Source organism: Telopea speciosissima, chromosome 11 (assembly GCF_018873765.1).
Source record: "Telopea speciosissima isolate NSW1024214 ecotype Mountain lineage chromosome 11, Tspe_v1, whole genome shotgun sequence".
Lineage (NCBI taxonomy): Eukaryota > Viridiplantae > Streptophyta > Magnoliopsida > Proteales > Proteaceae > Telopea > Telopea speciosissima.
This window is the reverse complement of record NC_057926.1, coordinates 42,245,857-42,267,853: the sequence shown is the minus strand read 5'-3', so window position 1 is coordinate 42,267,853 and position 21,997 is coordinate 42,245,857. Positions and strand designations below refer to the sequence as shown.

Here is a 21,997-nt window from a genome sequence, read left to right as displayed (position 1 = left end):
AAACTGTTGAAGCCCCCCATACATATACTCCCCCCCTTTATCAGAACGAACAATTTGAATGCGAGTATGAAACTGGGTACAAATGAGCTGATAAAAATTTTTAAAAGCATCATAAACATCACTTTTTTGTTTTATCAAGTAGGTCAAGTGGACCTGGAATAGTCGTCAACAAAGGAAACAAAATAACAATAGCCAAACAGAGAAGTAGTGGGAGATGGTCCCCAAACATCAGAGTACACAATATGGAAAGGAACATCAGATCTATGACCATGATAAGGATAAGGAGAACGACAATGTTTAGCAAATAAACAGGGTTCACACTTAAACACGTGGGAAGAAGGAATGGAAGAAAACAGGTGGGGTAATTTTACCCTCATAATACCAAAAGAAGGGTGACCCAAACGCTGATGCCACAACATAACAGAGTCAACATTACTATTGTCATTACGCCCACATACATATGGTAGCGATCGTAAGAGATGATGGACTGTATCGAAGGTAGAGCCCCTTTTCCTCACGGCCTCTGCCAATTACCCTCTTTGTCACCAAATCCTGAAAAACACAATGAGATGGAAAGAAAGTAACAGAGCAATTCAAGGATTTGGTTAGATGGCTCATAGATAGGAGATTAGTATGAAACTGAGGAACATGTAGAACAGAGTCAAGAGAGAGAGAGATGAAGTACACGGACACTACCTTTACCAGAAATGGAAGAATAGGAACCATCAGCAACTCTAACCTTTTCCTGACCATAATAGGTAGAGTAAGAGTCATAGCACTGAGATATGCCGGTCATATGGTCAGTGGCTCCAGAGTCAGTGACCCACATAGAGGTAGTAGAAGAGCCAAATGTAGAGGCCTGTAAAGTGGAAGCTGGTAGTACACCAGTGTCTGTCTGTAGTCCATATGGAGGTCGCATAGGTGTATCCTCAGTCAACAAGGTGCATGCTCTGGCTCCCCCTCTTCTGCTGCCTGGTATACCAGGGAGATAACTATGAAGTGTCCAACATCTCTCTCACGTATGTCCAAACTTTCCACAGTGGTCACAACGGAACCTATCTCTATCATTTTCTTGGGTTGGACCCTGGCCTCTTCCACCAAGGGCTGACATAATGTAGGAATGAACAAAGAAAAGGAAATGATACTCAAATCCAATGGGGAGTATATTCTCAACCCAAAAAGAAATTTTCAAACACTGGTAATTGCAGTCCAGGTAGCAAACCAAGCTAGTACTTCAACAATATCCAATTCCACCATATGCTTCAAAGTGTAATGGCATCATACAACAACACGAGAGACTCAAACAACACACCTCACCAACACCAAGCAGCTGAAAGTATCACATACCATCTAGGTTGGTAGCCCCCTTCTTCACCAATAGCACCTTCTATCCATTATAAAACAACCCATAATCTTGAAACAATATAACTCAGCAAATAAAACCAATCAAATAGGTTCAATACAGTAGTATATCACAAAATAGTCATTATTTCAACAACTGGCAGCATTATAGAGCATCACAATTTGGAGTAGCAAAAAAAGAGGGCTAGATATCACCAGCTGAGCCTATATAGGCTTGAAAGTAGACTCTAAGGCGACTCCACAGGACTTGATTTCATCTCCAACTAACCTTGGATGAAGGAGAAACAAGAAAAACTTCCCAGAACAGGCGGAGTTACTGTAGCAGCAGCATAAAAAGTGAGTTGCAAACCTTGGGCTTTCCTCCTTTGCAACCAATGTTTTGGGGGCTTGAAAGGGGACCCTAGGGCGACTCCAATGGGCCAGGTCCAAGCTTCAACAAAGCCAAGATGAGGGAGAACAAGGGCTGTTTCAGAAAAAGGAACAGTAATTTCTCGGGTTACTATTCACAGAACAGTATTCTGGGTTGTCTTTCATTGATTTGGGCTTCAAACAGCCAAGTCTTCACATGAAGACCTATCTTAGTGCTTCCATAGGCTTCATCAAGAGATATGGCATGATTTCTTCAAAGTTTTCACATATCAGCCTCTTCCTTGGAACCCCTTTGTAACCTAGGGTTCCAAAGAGAGGGAAAGGAGGAAGAGAGCTTGTAGGACGACTCTCAAACCAGAAACGGAGGTTGCTCTGATACGAAGTTGAGATTTAGGTAATGGATGTAAGGTAAAAAAGAAGAAGAAGATAGAAGAAGAAGAAGAAGAAGAAGAAGAAGAGAAGAAGAAGAGAAGAAGAAGATGAAGAAATGGAGTGGAAGAGAATTCGATGAAAAAGTTGTGTTAGAAAGAATGTCTCTCACACACCTAAATTACTTCAATAATGAGAATAGAACAAATTACATATTCCTCCCTAGGGAGGTAAAAGGGAAAAGAGAGAATTACAACATAAGGCAACTAGTAAACTAACTAGTCCCTAAAATACCGTTACAACATATAAACTCTAACAGCTTGACCTTAGATTCATTTTGAATAGAAAATCTTAAAAGGGAATAATCAATTATCAATCAACACTAACAATGGTTCGAGTATTGCAGGAATCTCTTAACTCTGTTGGGGGTGCCAGTGATACGTTGCATCCAGAACAAGGGACAGGCCCTGGTTTGATATTAAACAGGGACTGGTGTAGGGGTTTAATGGTAGAAAACAGTGGGGAAGGTAAACAGACAATAATGGAAGAAGTTATGGGGGAAACAGAGGAGGATGGAGAAGTTATTAATCAAGCAAGTGGGTTGGAAGTGAGGACTAAAATAGGGTATCGTGTGTAGTGGGAATTCCACACAAGAACATCAATGGAAATTTCAACCTCAGAATTCTAACAATCATCATTCTGATGAAAGAACAAGATAGAGTCTCTCAAACCAGCAAGAAAAGAGAGAACTTGAGAGAGATAGCCCGTAAACCATATAAACCGACATAACATTGAGACTAATGAAGCCTAATTGATCAGATTTGAGGCCTCTGCCTGCATCATACTTATAAACTTCTCAATACTTGCCAAGTGGTTGAAAATATACAAGACGAAAGACAAACTAGACGGAAATGGGTGGGATACAATGGTAGCCAATATAGAGTTATAATCAAGGTGCCCTAAGATCATAAGTAGACTTGTGCCTATTTTATTTGGGTGAGATATGAGATTGGAAAGGGTGAAAAAGTGCAGTTACGGGAAGATCTATGGTGAGGAGATGATCTCTCAAAGAGGTGCATCCTAGACAGGCTCCTAATGGTTATTATGCTTTGCATTGTGAAGATGCTATGAGCCAGAATAGATCTTCTTATGGGAAGTAGTCTCCCAAAGGACTATGGTTCTTCTCTCTTTGCTTATGTTGGATTAGGTGCAGAAGACTCTGTTGTTTTTATGGATATTTTGGCTTGTACAAGGAGTATGACATTAAGTATTGAGAAGGGGAGTCCTGTTTGCAAATCAGATATGATTGTAAAGTTGTGGTAGATGCTGTTGTCAGCAAAGCTAGCTTCCCATGGTACACAAGACATTTTCTCAGTGCAATATTGATTTAACTTTGCAATTTCAATTTGTGGAGTTTTAGCATATTTGGAGAGGCTAACTTTAAGCTTGATTTTGTTGCCTCTATACCATTTAGAAATGGGTGAGATTTTCTTGTATCCTTGTGACTTTTCCTATGAGTTACGTAATCTTGCACGAAGAAATGCTGATCATTGTATCAGTACTACCATGTAATTCTTGTTGTTTACCAATTAAATCCTTATTTACCTATTAACAAATAAATAAGAAAATGCATCACAATAAAGAAAAAATAAACTGGAGAAGAATTACTGGAATGATGCCATCTGCAATTTTCAGCTTGCACAACTCTTTAGAAGTTATCTTCAGCTTCTCAGCGGCCTGCACAGATGGAAAATATCATGTCTATCCTTAAAGCAACCTAAACAGACATGGCAAAAAAGGGAATACTACCACTCACTTTTGGAGAAGCTTTGGCACTCTTCCACAAGATCGCCGCACAAGCTTCTGGGCTATTGAATGAAAAAACAGAAAAACAGATATATGAAGATGCAGAAAATTGCAATATTAAAAAAATGAAATAAATAGGGAACAATTTACAGACTGGAAAATTGCATGAACATAGTAGTATCTCATTGCAAACAATAAAAGAGGAATTCACTGAACAACCATATGGTATAGATTCAAGACAACACATTTTACTCTACTTTGATTTCCTTTTAATGTGGTACTTCATCATACACAGAGGTGTCAAATACAACAAACCCCTAAAGTAGGATTTATGAAGCGAAAACATATGGAAGATTCTACTAACGAAGAAACTGGCAGTGACAACTGACAATGAGATGCCACTCGGTCATTCCCTCAAATGTTAATCGTCTTCCCTCAGTAAAATGTGGGAACCAGGAAGAACGTGAGTAGTTTCAAAGGCTGTGTTGATACACTTTCAGTTCTTTCTGTTTCAAAACATCAAAAGTGTTTTGGGCTATTTTGGTTTTCTAGTTTCTATACAAAATAAGAAAACAATGTTTGGCACTGCACAGTATTTCTCTATTTCTTGAAAAAAAAAAAACAAATAATACATTATTTTATCAATGCACTCCCAGAATGAACAGTACCATTGACAGAGGTGCTCCCTCTTAGGATGTCAGTTGAATTTAGCACATCAGATGGAATCATTCAAGTATCGCCAGTGCCATGCACACAGTTCTGCATATCACCAACAGAATCAGATCTGAGATTTGAAAGAACATGTCTGCCCTATCCACATTTCTGCACTACAGTGATCCCAACGAATCCAATTCCGTGCAAGACATATTACCCACACCCAAAGAAAGAACTGCTTCAAGCCCAAACCGAAAGCACTGCTGACAACATAGCCACCCCCATAGCAGCTGCACTACCTAAAAATTGCAGCACGATATCCAAAAGTAACCCCTCGACAATATTACCATCTCTAGCGGTTAACTAGTAGTAGACAGCGAAGGCAAAGAAGAAGGATCAGAAGATTAGAGAGACACCACAAGAAAATACAGCCCTGCTCATCGCCCTCCCCATCAGATGCCGGTGGCGGCAAGCCCCTGCTGGACCTACAACAAGCCACATCTCAAATCCTAGCAACTATTTTCAAATTTTTTGGCCTAGGGCTGTACAAATGCTTAAGTAGGATTCTATCCCAGTCCATGCTTTCATCAGCTATATCTTGATCAGTCTCTGTTCTCCACACAAAACCCTCTTATATTATTATTTTTGGCACAAATGTTTAGGCCGGATTCTGTTCCCAGGTCTATGCTAGCATCGGTCATATCCTGATGATTTCTCTTTACGGTCTCCACACAAAGCTCTTCAATTGTTTGTTTGTGTGTGTGTGTGTGTTTTTGGGGGGTGGAGGACCACCACAACCTGAATTTCAGTCAAAGAAAAAGGAAAAGAGTATCATTTGAGATCACATTAGTGAAGACTAAGTTTGCCATCGAAGTGAGCTTGACACAGCCTCATCCAATCAAGATTTTAAGTATCAAGATCAGACAAGCAGATCAGCCAATCTGGATCTATCCAATACTTGTCAAATATGTCACAGTACTAGCCGAAGATCGGGCAGGATAGAACAGGTTTCAGGATCAGCACAGCCAATCTCATCTCCTTTCTTTCAGTACAGCAGTGCACCCTCTCTCTGTCATGTTTCTTCACAAGGATTATTATGGATCCTACCAGTTGATTTTCGTGTAACAAGCAGGGTATAAACCTAGAGTTTTCCGCAATATTTTAAAGTTTCTAGCTGTATATCAAAATATCAATAAGTAATAAAATGAAAGGAAAAAATGAAGCCTCTGCAATCTGATACATATATGGAAATAACCAGCTGTGCACTAACTTTATATGGACCAAAGGGTCCAACTTTAAACATCTGTAGCAAGCATGCCAAATGGTACCCACTGTTCAGTAATGGTACAATCCGTACAGACCTACCTTATATATCATTACTGGTCATTGGAAAACTATTTATAGAACTATCGTGTATTCAAAACTACAAAATTTTTTGGGTTTCAAGAAATAGAAAGCATTTTTTGTTAGTAAACATGATGATTGGGAGCACTGGATCAAAGTACACTGGGTTATTTTTGGCGCTTTTCTTTGGGTCTATTTTAGAATGTCAAAACTCATCTATCTTTGGAAAGTTATGAACAATTTACTATTGAGGAGTTTTATTATAAGTCTACTTCTTAGATTGAAATACTCATTTATTTAAGAAAGGGTCAAACATTCATAAGAGCTGTTAAATTGTAATTATAGTCACAATAAAGTCTTCTCAAAGAGAGTTAAATTCACTTATCAACACCCCCCCCCCCCAAAAAAAAAAGTTCAAATTCGTCTAGAGCTAGGATCTAGTGGCAATGCCTTGCCTATATAAAGCATTGTGAGAATATTTTGAGTATAATCATTTGGATTTTGGTTATGGTTATGGGAATGGTACTCTTCCAAGTGATCTGATGGTCACACCCCAGAATTAGTCATGGTGTGAACAGGCATCTTATCTCTTTCTTTCTTCAATTAGACACTATTCAGTTATAACTCTAGTTGGGCCCATTACACGCAGGTTCCATAAATCTGTCTGCATCGACAAGTGAGTCGAAACAGATAATGCTTAAACCATCAGAAGCATAGCTTCTTTTGATCAAATATAAAACCTACATTTCCAGAGAATCTTTTCAATTGATCCCTCTTGTTGAAAATTCAAACCTTATTAAGTCATTCTCCCAATACACTGGTTAGACAAAAGATATTAAGCATCATTCACTTGGTTAATTAATCACAAAAGAAAATATATGCAAAGTAAGGAAAGACCCAGGGGGCAACGGTTCAGTATCTAGAGGAGTTCCAACTATATCAATGAATCGCAAAATCACCTGGCAACATAGAAAACTGCATTTTCAAGCATTAGTAATTTATTCGCACAACCTATGGCCAAAGCACCACCAGAACCACCTTCTCCAATAACAACAGAGACAATTGGGACCTTCAGACCGAACATGGTCCTCAAATTGTGGGCTATAGCTTCACCCTGAATGCAGAAAGGGAAACTCAGTATCCAGTAAGCGGTGAAACATGTATAGATGCGTACAGCTAAATCAAATGCATACTTGGCCCAGTTCCTCTGATTTAAGGTCTGCAAATGCCCCTGGTGTGTCAATGAAAGTGATAATAGGGAGTCTGTGGTGATCAGCGTAATACATCATACGTTCAGCCTTCCGGTAACTGTTCAAATCAAACTTACTGCTTAGCATTTTAAATTTAAAAGTTTTTCTCATGCAGAATTTCAACAATATGGGTCACAAAGAGCTTTCCACGACCAGAGGTTTCCAAAACTTTTAGAATTTAACTAAATAAACCTTGATTGCATCTCTTATGTAATTTGAACCACAATAGGACAAAATGAACAGAAATAACCTACCAATAAGATCTTAATTAACAAGTAATATAACTAACTTCTTTTCATGCTATAATTCAATAATCAAAAGAAAATACCCATGCGGAGTAGGCATTCCAAAGTTGCGCTGAATGTTTTCTTTAGTGTTCCTTCCTTTTTGGTGACCCATGAACATATAACTTCTACCACCTATGGATCCAATACCAGTAACAATAGCAGGATCATCATAACCTGCTCGATCTCCATGGAGTTCAACCCACTAGACAATGAATCCAAAACGATAGTAAGTCAAATATTACCCTCAAAAGCAGACCATAGAAAACAAATGACAAATATAAAAAAGTTTCTATCATATGGCAATGAATAAAAAATATACACTGAAAGTCAGTATCTCAACAAAATTACTAAACCTTGTCGGTGATGTTCAACACATGGTCAAGAAAAGTTGGCCTGTTAGGATGACGAGCAATATTCACACGTTGTATTGGGGTCAGATGTGTGTATAAATCCTTTAACGCCTGAAATCAACATTAAAACAGCCAACAGAGGGCAATCAGAACCAGAACATATCTTCACAAAGAAACTCTTATACTTACGATCCATCATACAGTAGTAGAAGAAAGCAAATCATGATAGCTGGAAGCAAAGCATGATGGATCAATATTCATGTCAATTTACGCAATGAGCTAATTTAAACATCTTAAATAAGGATAACACTTACAAAACCAAAGTATATATTATCTCCCATCTTTCATGAAGGAAGTAAGCTGTCTATCTCACATCATCACATGAGAAGGTAAATCTAGAAAGTAATTTTTTTTTTAAATCAGACGTATTGGAAGCTACACAGAGTAAGGAATTGCTTTTAATATTTCTTCAAATCCAAAAAAAAAATTTAACACAGTTTAGATGACTTATTCGGAACTTGCCTGTTGGTACTTATTCTCCAATGAGAGAATCTGATCACTGAAATCCAGACCAGTTTCATTCGCCATTTTTCGCACCTGCAAGCAAGGAAAGCAGAACTCTGAATTTCCGAAACTTATACCAATAAATTTAACTACTAAAGCCCATTCTGAATGAGAATTTCAAAGATTTGAGCTTACATCAATGATCTTCTTCTCCAGATCCACAAGTGGTTTCTCAAACTCCAAAGTGACTGGCTTGGGCCTCTCTTTCGAAGGCTTGAAATGTGAAAGATGACTTAGTACTCCACCTTTGACATTAGGGTCTGCATCATCTGGCCATGGATAATCTTGCTTCTTCACCTTCCTAATCTTCGCATTGACAGTAAAATCCCTCCGCACAAGCCCAAACCGCGATCTACCCAGGGATTTCAAAGGAACACCATTGACACCATTTCTCGAACTTTGAAGAAGATCCGAAACAGTTGTTGCAGGTGATGTAACTGGAGAGTGATACGAAGAAGCCATTTCCAAGCTCCTCAAATTGAGAACTGGAATCCTCCAAAAATGCCACAGAAATCTGAAAACACCACCTCAAAACTTCCCAAATTACGAGCAGAAATAGACCGAAAGGAGTTCAAATCATTGGAAATCAGCTGCAGCAGAACAAGATTTGAGATGGGTCAGACACCAGGCGGAAGAATCGAGGGCGGGGAGATCGAGGAGAGATGAAATCCAAGCTGAGAGAGATGGAGAGAGAGGCTATTGACTAAACAAAAAGCCATAATGGGCGTGCAATTTTCGGTTTGGCCGTTGGGGGTTGGTATTTGGTAAGGCTCTCTACGCGTTGGGTTTGATCTTGGATACGATCATGCGATCCATCGTTTATCGGTATCGGTATCGGTATTGTATCGCATGATACCGATTTTTCTAGTCACCGATATCGATACAGATACCATGTCGATAGCACAGTACTGATAAGGGGTAGAAGTGTCAAAAAACTCATTTTTGAAAGAGAATCAGGGGCAAAGTTACCCGATACAATCGATTCAGACTGATACCATATCGGTATCGTATCGATTTTACAAGTTACCAACACCCATTCCAATACCATGCATTAAAACCATGATGCAATCTGAATCATGGTTTCAGAATGGATATCGCTCAACTTGAAAATCAATACGATATTAAGATCGATAAATTATAAAATCGATATATATCATCCGATACAAACGATGAAATCCCGATAACTCAAACCATGATCTCTTTGAGGAAGAAAGGATGTAGGTCGATTAATGAACTCACATACACTTGATATTGCAAAAAGGGGTGATTTCTAAGGATTACCAATATAATACAAAGGATAAAGTTTTCTTTTCTTTTCTTTTCTTTTCTTTTCTTTTTATCTTTTTTTGTTTTTCGGGTTTTGTTTTTCTCTTTTGGAATTGAGAGTTTATATATATATTTTGTTATGACGTCTGAATTTTGCGGTGTTGGCCCTTGGGGTAAAGGATCAAGTTTTCCTTGCTCAATTTCTTCAGCCACCTTTTAGGGTTCATTTTGAGAATCATTAAATCTAATAGTGCCAAACCCTAAATTGAATCAGTCAAAGCCGTCACAATTGACAAAAAAAAACTTAAATTAAACTAAACCAAACTGATTTCTTATTGGGTCATTTTTTTTTGGAATATTGTGGAACTGATTTAAAAACGAACTGCATTGGATTGACCGAAAACTCCATCGAACATGGAAAACCAAACCAAAACTGATTTCAAATTGATATAAAACCATTAAGAAACCGATAAAAACCCAAAAATCATTAAAAGAACATGTATTTTTTTCCATAATCATGTATGGTAATTCGAACTTAAGCCGGATTGAACTCGATATCAACTTACTAATTGAAAACAATACAAGCAATAGTATTTAGAAGATTGCAATAATCATAAAAAACCACAAGTCTTGGATATATATGAAAAATTACACAAAAAAGATGAAAATAGGTAAAGCAATAAAGCCCAAATGGTATTCCAATTGCGATGTGGAAGAGCTTAGGAATCTATTGAAGAACTTGGATAATTAAGTTGTTTAATAAAATTATCAGCACAAAAAAAAATGCTAAATGAATGGAGAAGAAAATTTGTAAGTCAATTTATAAAAATAAATGTGATATTCAAAAAATTATCATAACTATAAAGGTGATTAGGCATAAAACACCCCACCAATCAGAAGCTGTCACATGGCCGAGCCGAGGTTGTTCCAAGAACCAAACCAAGCTCAGCGGAAGATCGGGCCGACCCGATCTTCGACAGACCTTACTGCTTGGCCGAGCTCGTCGGACACATCCACGTCAACCGGATGCTGAGCCGAACTCGTACGGGTCGGACGAGGCCGACCTAGTTGGCCGAGCTCTTCTCTTCGGCCGATCTTTGGTCGCACGGCATGGCAGATTAGTACCTACCCAAAGATCCTCCATCGCTGCGGAGCAGCACGCCCGCCAACCCCACGGTCCGAGCCTACGTAGGTCGGTCTCGATTGGAGCACCATAGCACGGCCAAGCTCACACAACTAATGATGACCCTCAAGTCATACGGGCCGGGGCCGAGCTCTCCACGAAGGCTACCATAACGCCCCACCGGAGATCACGGTGCCACGTCAGCACCACCCGAGAATCACGGGATAAGAATCGAGTCACGATCTCATCATGATACCGAATCATACTCCCATTAGGACTCTTACCTTAACAAGAGTCCGACCTCGAAAGAAACTCCCCACTCCACTCTGCTCCGCGGGGAAGAGCCTTACCAAACAAGGATTCTTACCATACTAGGACTCCTCCAACCGCCTCATCTCCCTCTATAAATACTCAGGTATAGAGCTTTATTGCTCATCTCATTTTTTACTAGCTGTTACGCTGTTGCACTAGTGATCTAACTTTAGCATCGAAGAGTCCTAGGCCGGAGCCACACCGGCTCTCTTGTGCTCATCACTTGGTCTTTGTAGGCTCATCCGTGGGCGAACCAAGCATCGGAGGTTTCCACACGCAACAAAAGGAATAAGATTTATGAGTCATATTATGAAAAAATGAGGGAGAAAGAGAGAGTAATTGAAAATCTACAAGAGACAAGAAATTAATATTGCGGATAACTAACTTGGTTTAATTACAAAAGCTATTTATCTTTTTTTTTTTTTTTTGGTAAACAACTATTTATTATCTACTTAAAAGACTAATGCAAAGATCTAGAAAATGTTAAAAGGAACTTTATATGGTTTTTATTTACTTAAGAAAAACTTTTGTATAAAAAAAAAAAAAGACTTAAGAAAAGCTTATGATAAAGTCCCGAGAGAATGGTGGTCTAGGTCGCTTATCAATGTCAGTCGTTTCAGTCGGGTGCCTATTGGGCTACAACCAATTAAGCACCATGAATGACTGAATGATATTTGTCTAGGACCGACACTAGACCTTTTACTAACTGGTTGATCCAATTTCAAGCTTTAATCGATCAATTCCAGTCGAGCTTACTAATGCAGACTAGCTTTTGACACCCCTAGTTTAGATTAGTTATATGTGTCAAATTTTAGACTCAAATTCCATTGTATACCCTCCCATGTATTAGCATCATGACTCGAAATCTCGGATCGGATCGGCCGATTTTGGCCAAATCGGATTGGTATCAGCCGAGACCGAGCCGATCCACCTTTACGAACAAGGATAAAAAGGTAAACAAAAATATAATTTGATAAGGGCAAAAGTGCCATATTTGGCCCAAGTTTGGACGATCCCGATCCAATCACAATAACAAGATTACGAACCATGATTAGCATGCACTTCTGCACCTTGTTGGAAAATCCCATATATTGGCAGGGGAAAACTTCCAACAGCTAATCAATCAAATTAAAAATAGGGAAAAAGTTTTGTACAATATCTCAAAAATGAAATTGCACAATCCAGGGGCGATATGTCATAAAAGCCCTTGTCTCTTTTGTCAGATTTCAGAGAGGATTCATTTATTCACCCAAAACTCCAAAACTGCACTCAAGCAATGCAAGAACCCTCTCCCTTAAAAATTAAAAAAATATGATTGACTGCGGTGAACGTGGATCGAACACGTGACCTTCAGATCTTCAGTCTGACGCTCTCCCAACTGAGCTATCCCCGCTATAAATATTTTATAAAAAGAAAATAAATTATAAAGTTACAAAATAAATGAAGAACGAATCCTTCCCACATATATAGCCAACCGTTCGTTATCTGAAGATAAGGTATGAGTAATAATTTGGTGATCACACACATATTTGGAATGAGAGGAGAAAGATGGAGAAGATGAGAAATGCAAGTCGTTTCTTGTCAGCAAGAAATATAAGAAACCCAATCTGCTCCCCATACTCTTCTTCTCCTGGATCTGAAATCCTTAAATTCCCGTCAAGGATCTCTTCCACTACCATCAAAGCTGCTGCTTCCAGGAAAAATGGTGATTCTCTGGTAACGTTACCTCCTTCTCAATCTGCTTTTCTATCTTTCGTTCTGTTCCATTTCATTTTGAGTTTCAATTACTTGTTCTTCCAGTTTTTCTTGGTAATTCCTTTCTCCTTATCTCTCTATCAATGTTGGTGTGATTCAGAGAGAGAGAGATTGGCTGGATTTTTATCTTGTTTTCTCTCGATCAATTTAAGCTCCACTACTGTTGAACTTTACCATGCGCTATGATACTTTATTAAGACTATGATTTTAAATCTCGGTTTTGAGGTAGTTTCGACCTTGGTCAAAATCGAGATTTCTTAGATTTCGATAGTATTTTTTGGATTAAAATCCTGTGCAGTGCGAGCATTTGGCGGTGCACTGCAGTGTGGCTTGAGAACTCGACACGTGGAAGAAACTTCATCCAACGGTGTAAGCTCGATGCAAGGCAGCTTTTTTTTTTTTTTCTTTTTTTCCCTTCTCAAGCTAGGCACGGTTGGATGTCGCATCTTCCATGCGTCGAACTCTCAAGCCCGCACTACAGTGCACTGCCAGATTAGGGCTGCAGAGGATTTTTTTTCGTTTTTTTTTTTTTGGGTTAAACCCAAAATGTCATGGATTGGTTGAAACTATCAAAACTGGTTGAAGCTCAGTATTTTTCGATCGAACCTCGGCTGGTCAAAACTAGGTATTTTTTTAGGGAGAAAAAACGCATCTCGGTCGTGTCAGACTTGCCGTTTCTACGCCCTGAAACAGGGGTGCTTGAAATGACCGCCGCACCCTAGTTATTTGCGGGTTCTAGGAGGGTCCGACGGTCATTTTGCATGCCCTTGTGTTAGGGCGCAGGGGCAGCGTGTGTTGCACGATCGGGTGACATTTTCTTTCCCTTTTTTTTTTTTAAATCAAAACTAATCGAAACCACCGAAATATACAAAATATGATGGAACCTAGTTGAACCCTAAAATGATCTAGAATCGACCTTAGCTACGTCTCAAAAAATGTAGAAATCGATATCTCGGTCGCAATTTGCAACTGCAAATTTCAATCAAGATTAAGAACCATTATTAAGACATGGAGAAAAGTTCTCTCTGGGGGAATGTACCACCCACGCTTAAACACAATGGGGGCAAAATGATTGCCTCGCACCCTATGAAAGGCAGAAATCCTACCCCATGATGTTTATGCGTGCGCTCTCATTGGTCTCCACACACACACACACACGTAGGGATCACGCTCTCCCTTAAGACATATAGCATCGATATCTTTTATTTGATTATTTACACTTACCTAATGTTTGCTTTCATGATCTGAACAAGATTACACGTAAGAGTCCAAAAAGCCCACGCCGTCTGATAAGCATTTCAACATCAGATAATCGATGGAATGGGAAATGGACCCTCGACTACATTTTCACATTGAAGGAGCTTCAGTTGGCAGATCTGGCTGAGGATGGACAAAAAGATGCAGAGGTTTCCGTTAGCCTCAACATAGAGAAGGTGAGTTTAATTTAAACAATCTTTAATTAGATTTTGCCAAAATTACAGTTCAAATAGTGTTGTAGGTTTAATCATATCATATCAAAAGTTTAGAATCTAATACATCTCTTACACACATATTAAATTGTTTAGAGACCCAGCTTTGTTAGGCTCGGCCGATTCGGACCTAGTTAGCATGGTTTTAAGTATCGGGATTGGATCATCAAACACCTAATTGGTTGGGTCAATTCAATGTAAACATAAGAAATTTATAATATAAGATCATGTAAGGTTTGCATTCTCGGAATAGATTATGGGTCTAGAACGCATTTTGAAATAACAAAATAGAGAAAAAACCTACAAACATCATCATACACATAGTTCCATCCATTATCCATATAAGCTTATTTGAATAGGACCATTTATACCAAATTTAATTTGATATAGATAGATCAATATAATTTTATTATGCTTTTAAAATATTTTTAAAAAAATTGATAATATTTTATTTTTATTTATACTAAATATTTTGATTATTTAATAATTTAAAAAAATTATTTAATATTTTCTTTTGAAACAAATTGACTCTCGTAGAATAGAAATCCACGTGACACCTTAATAGGCTCTCCATCATGTCTTAATTTGCATGATGAGCTCATGTTCTCTAGAATACATGCCACGTTCTTTAAGGAAGGAAAAGCATCAAATAGATGTTTTGGTAATTTCCACCTTGAAGGAACATTGATCAAAATACCAATTGATTCTTTCTTCCTTTTCATCTGTTGATGTGGCACTCAAATATTTCTAAATATCAACCTCGTGGCTGCATAATTGTAAAAAAATTTCAAAAAATTTCAGACACATTATCCATGTCATCCTTAATCATAACTTCAATCCAAGAGTATTACATCACATGACATGTTTAATTGGTCAATTTTGAAACTTGACACATGATCACTTCACATGATTCCTTATCTATCTAAAATATGAGAGAGGATTCCCTAAAAGACAGCGTGACTCCTGTGCCAATACAGGGTTAATAGGAATATTATTTGTGAAAGCATCAACAAGAATGAGATTTCTATCTTACATGAGCAGCGCAGTGATCATTTCATACCCGTCTCCATGGAGGGCATGCTGCCTTTCAGGATCTTTTCCTCCAAGATATTTAGAATTTTCCCACATCAGCCCTACAATGATTTGATTTGATAGCTTGAAAAATATGACAAATTAATCCTCTAGAAGTTAGTCCATATGATAGATATAAGCCATGGAATTTTGAGAATCTAAAAATGCCTTTATCGAAAGGTCAATTCAACTTCTTCTTTTTGTACAACTAAAGGTCAAATCAACCATATAGATAAGCCTTGTTCAAAAATAAGGGCTGTAGGTGTAACATTGAATCCCACTACTTGAAGCTAGATGATTAGATTCCCACTTAGCCAAAGAATTTTCACAATAAATGGAAATTAATTTCCACATGTTTAAGTTGAGGTCTTAATTCCAAATTCCATTTAAGGTTTTCCCAAATTATTCCACAACACCAATTAATTTATAATGCAAATCAATAAAATTTTTCCAAGAAGATTATCTCTTATGGATAGGATAGTTTGGCTCAATTTCGATTCATATGATTCTACTGATTTAATCTCAGATTTCAGGAGTGTAATCCGTGTTCTTCAATAGTATTTCTGTTTACAAAAAAATATATTCATACAATACAAAGTCCAAACTGAGCTTTATCATAAAAAAAAAAAAATGAAGTCAATGAGAGTTAATAAAAGAAAACATAAACACACGATCAGCTAACTTGTGTTGCCTTTGTTCCAGCATGCCAGTTTTGGCTTTTCAATAGATGGAAGGATCATCACGGCTTTCACTAGAAAATGCATCAATTGCTCTTCGCCTTTCTGCAGAAAGGTATATTTATTTCCTGCTTCGTTCGTGTACTTTTATGTCTAGGCGTCACTATGCATAGTGAAGTATTACGTTTCATTATTTATCATTTTTTTTATGAAAATTCATTATTTATCATTTGATAATATATGAGTTAGTCCATGTGATAGAAGACCTCACATACATCTCAATGACAAAATTTTAGTCCAAAGTAAGCAAAGATAGTTGCTCAAAATCTGATTCAAAGTTCTAATAAAGTTACCAAAATATGATCAAATGGAGATGAATATAAAAATAAAAAATGGTGCCTTTTGTAAGTTTCCTCTACTCATCCTAAACAAAAACTGTACCAATTAGATTGTTGTTTGGTCCTGTATCAGAAGGATTAACCCATGTATTGTGAAGTGATAAATAGTGAAACATTATACTTAACTATGCATAGTGACGCCGAAGAAAAACTTCATTTTTATTTATTTATGATAGTGTAGTTAGAAATCGAACAAAAAAGGAGAGTTTTCTTTCGCTACACCAACATAGGATTCATGAACCCCTATAGTGTTTTTAGTATGTTCCCCAAAATACCCTCTCAATACCATCTCGAGTGCATTCAAAGCCCCATTGTGAATGGATTCACACTTTGGCAAAAGACTTGATGAACAACGTACTAGGAAGGCTTTCTTGGATGGATTTCTCTAATTACCCAACATGTAAAGTGATGTGATAATTCTAATAATTAGATAATAGGGCAGGAAATAGATTGCCCTCCAAATTCAATTATATACCCACTCGATCTACTAGCAATTTTCTTGTATTTTCAATTGTCCATTTGCTTTCAATTATTATTTTTTTTTTTCAAAAGATAAAATCATTTTCTTAGTGGATTTTAAAGCTTTGTTTTGCCACATTCTCAGACAGAGAACTCTTCCCCTTATTATTAAAGATGCGATGATTAAGATCATTTGTTCAAATTTTAGAACTTAACACATTGGTTGTTATCATCTCATTGTATTAGATAGACACCATGTTCGATGTTTGGGTTCTTCCATCAAGTAGGCGAAACCTTTCGATGCAATCGCCCGAAATCGGTGGTGACGATCCATCATTAAGTCTCTTAACCCATCTTTCTCTATATCTATGTATGTGTGTTTATCATACAGGGACAATTAACACCATTTTTTGTTTGCAGGTCATCTATGTGAAACCCGGAAGTGAAGCAGATCTTGATTCACTGGTTCAGGACACGATTCGGCTTAACACCTCAGTGAAGGCATGTCTGACATACTTACCACTAAAAAATTTTCAAAACTTGTTCCTTATAAGTCCTTGTTGGCTTGCACAAGGTTCACAATCTCGGTCTCGGATCAGAAAAATTGGCCGGATCAGATCTGTATTGGCTGAGATTGATCCCGATACTGATCCGATACACTTGCACTGACAGGGGTAACATGATAATATAATCAGTTAGAGTAAATGCGTCTTATTTGGTCGATCTGATAACCCGATCTGATCTCCCAATACCGAGATTACGAACCTTGGTTGCACCAAGTCTGGGTTCAGTTTGGGATTGGCCAAAATGATCTCTGTTTAAATGGGTAGCTAATTTCAACCCCTGAACCAGTCTCTGTTAGGTTTGGCTCATATGACCCAACAGAGAATGCGCCAAAGGGCCAACCCAACCCAACCCAACCCAACCCAAAGTTTTTAACTTTTCTTCTATGGGTAGACAAAGCAACCAACTATACTCTTATGGATTGCATTGTTGTTTCTCATTGCAGGAAACTTGCTCGGAAACATGCGAGAAATCCGAATTAAGATGGCAGTGTATGTGATCCATTTGAAAGTTTATTTTAGGTTCATAAACTAGGCTGTGTTTGACATGCATTCTAGGTCGATTTCGCATCCTCGAACTATTAAAATAACTATTTTAACATCTGAGAATACAAAATCAACTTAAGAATGCATTCTAAAGGGAATAACTTCTTGTCACCAACCATTACCCTTGGTAGCTCCAATGGTCAAAACATTGGTATGTTACCTTGGAAACCAGGGATCAAATATTGGTATGGTGAAAACCCTCTTCCCTCAAACTTGCTGTCACCAAGTGGTCATACTCCAGAGGGAGGATTTGGCGCCAAGAGGATCTAATCGTACTTTTTGAAAACCTAGCAATCAGAATCAGAATCAAATTCAGTTCTTCTTTTATCTTATTGTTTTCATCGATTTGCTGGCGTTGACGGAAGGGTTTCCATTCCCATCAAAACTGAACCAGCGCATATTTTCTGTTCAGATCGTGTTTATCCATTAAAACACTTCCTTAATTTGTTCAAACTCTAACTCAATCCTTCCTTACCCCGCAAATTTGTTGTTCAAAGTCGTTTTTATCCATTAAAACACTTACTTAATTGGTTTATTCAAACTCTTAACTCTCTCTATTTCCTTACCCTATAAAAGAAATACTTCTCTTAATTTCCTTTTAATCATTATTATTTTCAACTCTATCCATCTCTGTTTCTGGCGAGTTAGCTTTACTTTCTCTCCCTAATGGCTTCCATCGTCGATCAGACCATACTCGTCACTGGCGGTGCCGGTTTCATAGGCAGTCACACTGTTGTTCAACTCCTTAACCAGAGGATTCAATGTCTCTATCATCGATAACCTCGATAATTCGGTGGAAGAAGCCATCAACAGGGTTAGGGATTTAGTGGGTCCTGATTTGTCCAAGAAACTTGAATTCCATCTGGGTAACCTTAGAAATAAAGGGGATTTAGAGAAGCTTTTCTCTCAAACTAAATTTGATGCTGTGATACATTTTGCTGGGTTGAAGGGGCATTGGGGAGAGTGTCGCTCATCCTTTGCGTTACTTTGATAACAACTTGATTGCCACAATTAATCTGTATGATATCATGGCTAAATATGGGTGTAAACAGATGGTATTCTCATCATCTGCAACTGTTTATGGCCAACCTGAAAAGATTCCATTTCTTGAAGAAATTGGAAGAGATATTCAGAAAGCAGATCCAGAGTGGATAATTATATTACTAAGGTACTTCAATCCTGTTGGAGCTCATGAGAGTGGTCAACTTGGTGAAGATCCAAAGGGTATCCCAAATAATCTCTTGCCTTACATCCAACAACTAGCCGTCGGCAGGCTGCCTGAGCTGAATGTATATGGCCGGCCATGACTATCCCACTAAGGATGGTAGTGCGGTTAGGGATTACATCCATGTCATGGACTTAGCTGATGGTCACATAAAATAGGGGGTTGTGTTGCTAATTACAACTTGGGAACTGGGCATGGCACTTCTGTGCTTGAAATGGTAACTGCATTTGAGGAGGCATCTGGCAAGAAAATCCCCATCAAACTATGCCCAAGGAGGCTAGGAGATACTACGGAGGTTGTTTATGCCTCTACTGAAAAGGCTGAAAGGGAACTTGGCTGGAAGGCAAAATATGGTGTAGAGGAGATGTGCAGAGATCAATGGAACTGAACTGGGCAAGAAATAATCCGTGGGGTTATCAGTCCAAGCCTTAAAAGAGTAGTATTTTACATACATAATGCTTTGTAGTCTTACCTGCTTGGAGACCCAAAGATCAAAAAGTTCTGATGAGATTGAGGGTTCCCATTGAAAAAATAAGATACTTAAAATTAATCTTTAAAGGAAAAAAAGAAAACAGTGACCTTAGGTATTAGATTTGAAATTGTTTCTTTAAATGTTGAGTTGAGTGTCTCTAGTTAAAAATGTAGTAGAATCATATTTATGGGTGTTATTATTTAAATAACAAATATATATATTGAAATTGTTTCAAAAAAAAAAAAAAGAAAAAGCATTCTCTCACTCAAAAGTGAATAGCAATCTTTTTCCTCATATATTTTTAACCAAACTTCAGTACCCAAGTCAGCCCCTCTAAGTTTAACTTTTAAGAAACTAAATGGAAACCAAAAATTACATGTACTGGGGATGGAATACCTGCCTCACCCTCTGCATTGACATACAAAAGTGCTATCAGTGTATTATGAATATTATCTATTCACATATGATCATTAAATGTGAGATTATGCATATTACAAGGGAGATCAAGAAAGGAAGAAAAATATGAACAACTAGAAACCTTTTGAATATGAACATGAATGATAAACAGTAAAAAGACTTAATATATAAAAGGGTGAGGGTTCTCTGACCTGATGGGGTGGGGCCGTGGGGGGAGCCAGCCAATGAGGAGGACGAAATATAGTTCGGCGTAGAAAAGAAAGTGTCAAGAGGAAAGAGATAGTGATAGAGAATGTTGGCATATGCCGCTTGCTTAGAGTGATTTTTTCCCACATATAAATAATTGACATCTTAGTCCCCTAACATTTTTTTTTTGTGTGTCTATTTAACATTCAAATTAGATTGAAATATTAAATAGGGAGAAAGAATGCCACCCGGTCGTGCCAGACACATCGTCCTTGCACCCTGACACAGGGGTGCGTAAAATGACCACCACTCCCTTAGTCATTTTCGGGGTTCTAGGAGGTGTGGTAGTCATTTCGAACGCCTCATGTGTTAGGGCACAGGGACAGCGTGTGCTGCACGACTGGGTGGTGTTCTCTTTCCCTATTAAATATTATAGTTGACAGACTATTGAATGGTCATTCCACAATACTTCCAAGAGTCATTTTTCTTAGCTGAACTTGGTAGTTAGATATATATTGACATTATTGTTTTGCAGCTACTAGTGGTGAAGATTCTTCTATTGATGGGAGGTGGTCGAGACTTCTCGAGCTAAAGAATGTAATATAAAACATCCACATCACTCCAGTAGTTAATTGTGAACGCTCATTGGAGTTACAATCTTAATTATTTTAATTTTTCATGTTTTTGGTTGTATATATACATAACTTTTCTTTCTCTTTCAATAAAAATTTGGATTCTTTAGTCATAGAAATATGGTAAGAGGCATCTTAGGTGACACACCTATGAAGGTATCTCTTAACAGGCACCATTGGAAATCAGAAAGCTCTCCTTCTCCACTTTCTACTAGAGTTGTATGTTTTTAAAATCAATTTTGGATGTCTTATTTAGGCAGTGTTTGGTATGCATTCTTGGCTTGGCGGTTTGAATGCTTACTTAACAACTTGCCCAAGCATTGGTCAGTGGATCAACTCCTTTCAATATGCAAAGGTGTTTGGCATAACCAATTTGAGCTTATTGGATTATGCTTCGGACTGAGGTTTTGTGACGCCGAAATCAAATCGGACTGCATCGAAACCAAACCAAACTAACACCAGACCAAAACAATATAAGATATACCAAGATAAGAAACCGGTTCCAGACTGATATTTATAAAAAAAAAAACCCGTTTTTTCATATTTTTTAATATATTTATAGGGTAAAACCAAACCAAACCAATAGTAAATCGTAAGAGAAACCAAAATCGGTGCACCCTTGTAAGAAAATGTTTTAGACTCACTCATTCTCATATCAAAACAGATGAAAGCGAACCAAAATTGATCAATTCTGACCAATAAAACAGATGAAAGCGAACCAAAATTGATCAATTCTGACCAATTGACACCCCTAGTGGGTTGTCCTGTATGGCCTCCTGGCCCTTGAACTTGTGCAAAAAAAAATAATTGCATGAGTGCCGATAGATTCCAATGTATGCCAATTTTACCAAAAAGAAATTCTAGATGGACTTTTTGAGTTACCATCTACTCTTTTCTTCCTTAAACTTGGCCAGCTTGATGGGTGTAATCCATATCTTTTTGTCACATGAAACCACCAACATCAATCCTTGTCTACCATATAGCAGGTTTTGGCATTTGGGTGGACCTTAAATTAACCTTCATGAGCCCCATTAAGCTTCCCAATTCAACCCCCAAGCAAGAGGGAAAAAA

General features: G+C 37.9%; 2 protein-coding genes, 1 non-coding gene and 1 pseudogene across 5 annotated transcripts in view; 2 read left to right on the top strand and 2 right to left on the bottom strand.

The window, feature by feature from the left end:
- Window positions 1-12,311, bottom strand: part of LOC122645680 (acetyl-coenzyme A carboxylase carboxyl transferase subunit alpha, chloroplastic-like) — a 45,392-nt gene extending 33,081 nt beyond the window's left edge. For 2 of the 3 annotated variants that reach the window (XM_043839005.1, XM_043839004.1), the window contains exons 1-8: window positions 8,491-8,864; window positions 8,314-8,388; window positions 7,795-7,902; window positions 7,483-7,643; window positions 7,098-7,212; window positions 6,864-7,018; window positions 3,917-3,968; window positions 3,769-3,837 (exon numbers count right to left, since the gene is read on the bottom strand). In XM_043839005.1, coding sequence (XP_043694940.1) covers window positions 3,769-3,837; window positions 3,917-3,968; window positions 6,864-7,018; window positions 7,098-7,212; window positions 7,483-7,643; window positions 7,795-7,902; window positions 8,314-8,388; window positions 8,491-8,817 — 1,062 coding nt within the window. In that variant the 5' untranslated portion in view covers window positions 8,818-8,864. Of the gene's footprint in view, window positions 1-3,768; window positions 3,838-3,916; window positions 3,969-6,863; window positions 7,019-7,097; window positions 7,213-7,482; window positions 7,644-7,794; window positions 7,903-8,313; window positions 8,389-8,490; window positions 8,870-12,305 lie in introns of those variants that run through there. The other variant, XM_043839003.1, reaches the window with a different exon arrangement.
- Window positions 12,312-12,376: 65 nt separating this feature from the next.
- Window positions 12,377-12,449, bottom strand: TRNAF-GAA. The gene has a single exon. It is a non-coding gene; the product is annotated as a tRNA-Phe (tRNA).
- A 155-nt stretch (window positions 12,450-12,604) lies between these two features.
- Window positions 12,605-20,979, top strand: LOC122645126 (large ribosomal RNA subunit accumulation protein YCED homolog 2, chloroplastic). The gene is made up of 7 exons (XM_043838468.1): window positions 12,605-12,772; window positions 14,065-14,244; window positions 16,054-16,143; window positions 17,132-17,221; window positions 17,306-17,386; window positions 17,895-17,940; window positions 20,830-20,979. Exons 1-7 carry the CDS (start codon window positions 12,605-12,607, stop codon window positions 20,898-20,900), a joined length of 726 nt encoding a protein of 241 aa, XP_043694403.1. The 3' UTR covers window positions 20,901-20,979.
- On the top strand, window positions 18,628-19,677 carry LOC122645681 (annotated as a pseudogene).
- Window positions 20,980-21,997: the final 1,018 nt, after the last annotated feature.